Consider the following 3,471-nt stretch of genomic DNA (forward strand, 5'->3'; position numbering starts at 1 on the left):
GTGTTAGCCAGGATGGTCTCGATCTCCTGACCTCGTGATCCGCCCGTCTCGGCCTCCCAAAGTGCTGGGATTACAGGCTTGAGCCACCGCGCCCAGCCAGCAGCCCTTTTCAAAATAAACCTAGTTTGGACCCTGGATCAGGAGAGTAAAAACAAACTCGGCTATAAATGACATTTTGTGAGTTATTCTGAATTCCAACTGAAAAGAAAAACCAACAATAAAGACATTTTGGGGGCTACTGGGACTATTTGGTTAAATATTATTATTATTGATAGCAGTTTTGTTTGGTTTGGTTTGGTTTGGTTTTTTTGAGATGGAGTCTCATTCTGTGCCCAGGCTGGAGTGCAGTGGTACGATCTCAACTCACTACAAGCTCCACCTCCCAGGTTCGCGCCATTCTTACCTCAGCCTCCCGAGTAGCTGGGACTACAGGCGTCTGCCACCACGCCTGGCTAATTTTTTATACTTTTAGTACAGACGGGGTTTCACCGTGTTCACCAAGATGGTCTTGATCTCCTGACCTCATGATCCACCCACCTCGGCCTCCCAAAGTGCCGGGATTACAGGCATGAGCCACTGCGCATGGCACATAGCATGTTATTTACGTAACTATTGATGTTATTAAGTCAATCCCAAATTTTTCAGGGTGATGAAGATATTGTAATTACATAGAACAATGCCATTACTAGGAGAGACATGCTGAAGTACTTAGAGGTGTCATGATACCCACAGTTAAAGCAAATATGTCAATTAGCAATCTTGGCTTGCTGCAACCTCCGTATCCTGGGCTCAAGCGATTCTCCTACCTCAGCCTCTCAAGTAGCTGGGATTACAGAGGCCCACCACCACACCCAGCTAAGTTTTGTATTTTTAGCAGAGACAGGGTTTCACCATGTTGGCCAGGCTGGTCTTGAACTCCTGACCTCAGGTGATCCACCTACCTCAGCCTCCCAAAGTGCTGGGATTACAGGTATAAGCCACTGTACCCAGCCTATTACTTTTAATTATTCTATAGGTATTAATATTGTCAACAAAAATTTAAGGGAAAAACTTGGTATTTTCAAATTTTAATCAAAATTAGCATTATCAATAAACTTAGGCTAGGCACAGTGGCTCACGCCTGTAATCTCAGCACTTTAGCAGGCCAAGGCGGGAAAATCACTTGAGGTCAGGAGCTCGAGACCAGCACGGCCAACATGGCAAAACCCCGTCTCTATAAAAAATACAAAAATTAGCCAGGCATGGTGGTGCATGCCTGTAGTACCAGCTGCTGAGGAGGCTGAGGCTGAGGCGGAAGAATCACTTGAACCTGGGAGGCAGATGCTGCAGTAAGCCGAGATGACACCACTGCACTACAGCCTGGGCGACAGAGCAAAACCATGTCTCAAAATAAAAAAAAAAATAATAAATACACTTAATGATAAAATGGGTTAACCAGGCCTCAAATTCTAATTCTCTCTTTCCGAGTAATAATGTCATAAATATAGACTTTCCCACTGAAAATATCAAAGGCATTTCCTGCTCATAAAACCATGAGGGTAGTTTTGACAAAGATTAAAACAAAAAATGCTATATGTTTAGATCAAGTGGGTTTTTTCCAGTTCACTATAGGACTTACCTATCCATGTCATCATCTCCAGGTAATAAGGGTGGGAGGGGCAGAGGAGGCAACGTTGAAGTTTTCAGGTGTGGAATAGCAGCTGTCACAGATACTTGAGTCTTCATAGAAACCTGTACAGGGGGCTGAGAATTTGCCTGAGAGGACACAGCAGATGTCTTTGAGTGAGTAGAAGAGGGCAAAGTTGAAGTACTGGAAGCAGGAACCTGACTAAATGCTGGCTGAGAAGGAGGCAGAGGTGGTTGCTGCGGAAGAGCCGGTACTGGAGGCAAAGGTGGCAAAGGGGGTGTCTGAGGTGGAGGGGTAGTAGTTGGTAGAGGGGGTGGGGGAGAAGTAATTGTAGGAAGAGGTGGAGGGGTCTCCTTTTCTGATGTTTCTGTCTCCTTTGGAGTAACAATCTCCTCCTTCAGTGCTATGGGTTTAGAGTCTCTTGTTCCCTGTGCTTTCAAATCTTTAACAAGATGCTTCTCAGAGTTCTCATCCAACTTTACTTTCCCTGTATCTAAAGAATTTTTTACCTCTGTGTTTAGATGTGTTACATTCACCAGATCAGTATCTGGAGCAGATTTTTCCAATTTTACACTTCTGGGTAACTTTTTAGACTCCAAACCTGAATCTTTAGCCTCTACTGAACTGTTCTCTTTTCTAGGCAAAAATACAGGTGAACCCTTGGATTCCTTTCCATCCATTTTTGCTGCAGCAGCAGCAGCTGCTCTTTCCTTCTTTTTCCTACTGAGTTCAGCTCCCAGACTGGAATTCAGTGGAAGCCTGACAGGTGAGATACTGGAATGACGACTACGTGAACTGGATCTCTTCTTTTTACTATGAGAAGATGAATGTCTTGAATATGCAGGACTTCTACTTCTGGACTTCATGGATTTCCTACTGGAAAAATAAAAAGGCAGTTTTAAATGAATAGACTACAGTAGTATATGGAGGAAAACAGATCAACAAAACAAACTATGAAGAACTATAACTTATCAATCTTAAAATAGATTAAGTGCCATCAAAACCAAGGAAAGTCTGAGAAACCAGCCCAATCAAGAGGCACCCCAAGGCAACAGGACTAAATGTAAGATGGTATAATGAGTAAGATCCTGGAACAGAAAATGGACATTAGGGCCGGGAGCAGTGGCTCAAGCCTGTAATCCCAGCACTTTGGAAGGCTGAGATGGGCGGATCACGAGGTCAGGAGATTGAGATCATCCTGACTAACACAGTGAAACCCCATCTCTACTAAAAAATACAAAAAATTAGCCGGGCGAGGTGGCCGGCACCTGTAGTCCCAGCTACTCAGGAGGCTGAGGCAGGAGAATGGCGTAAACCTGGGAGGCGGAGCTTACAGTGAGCTGAGATCCGGCCACTGCACTCCAGCCTGAGCAGCAGAGCAAGACTCCGTCTCAAAAAAAAAAAAAAAAGAAAAGAAAATGGACATTAGGTAGACTAAGTAAATCTAAATAAAGCATGGACTCCAGTTTACAATTATGTATCAATATTGGTTCATTAACTGTAACAACTGTACCACATGAACGTAAGATGTTAACAATATGGGAAACTGGATGCAGGGATATATGAGACTTCTTTGCACTATGTTCACAACTTTTCTGTAAGTCTTAAACTACTCTAAAACAAATAAAGTTCATTTAAAAAATAGATTAAACTGGCTGGGCATGGTGGCTCACACTTGCAATCCCAACACTTTGGGAGGCCAAGGCGGGTGGATCACAAGGTCAGGAGATCAAGGCCATTCTGGCTAACACAGTGAAACCCCATCTCTATAAAAAATACAAAAAATTAGCTGGGCATGGTGGCAGGCACCTGTAGTTCCAACTACTCAGAAGGCTGAGGCAGGA

At 43.8% G+C, this 3,471-nt stretch overlaps 1 protein-coding gene across 1 annotated transcript in view; it reads right to left on the reverse strand.

The window, feature by feature from the left end:
* Positions 1-3,471, reverse strand: part of CDK12 (cyclin-dependent kinase 12) — a 104,870-nt gene that overhangs the window by 92,917 nt on the left and 8,482 nt on the right. The window contains exon 2 of the mRNA XM_011929955.1: positions 1,619-2,503. Within this exon, the coding sequence (XP_011785345.1) occupies positions 1,619-2,503 (885 nt within the window). The remainder of the gene's footprint in view (positions 1-1,618; positions 2,504-3,471) is intronic.

This window comes from Colobus angolensis, unplaced genomic scaffold, assembly GCF_000951035.1.
Source record: "Colobus angolensis palliatus isolate OR3802 unplaced genomic scaffold, Cang.pa_1.0 Scaffold83, whole genome shotgun sequence".
Classification (NCBI taxonomy): domain Eukaryota; kingdom Metazoa; phylum Chordata; class Mammalia; order Primates; family Cercopithecidae; genus Colobus; species Colobus angolensis.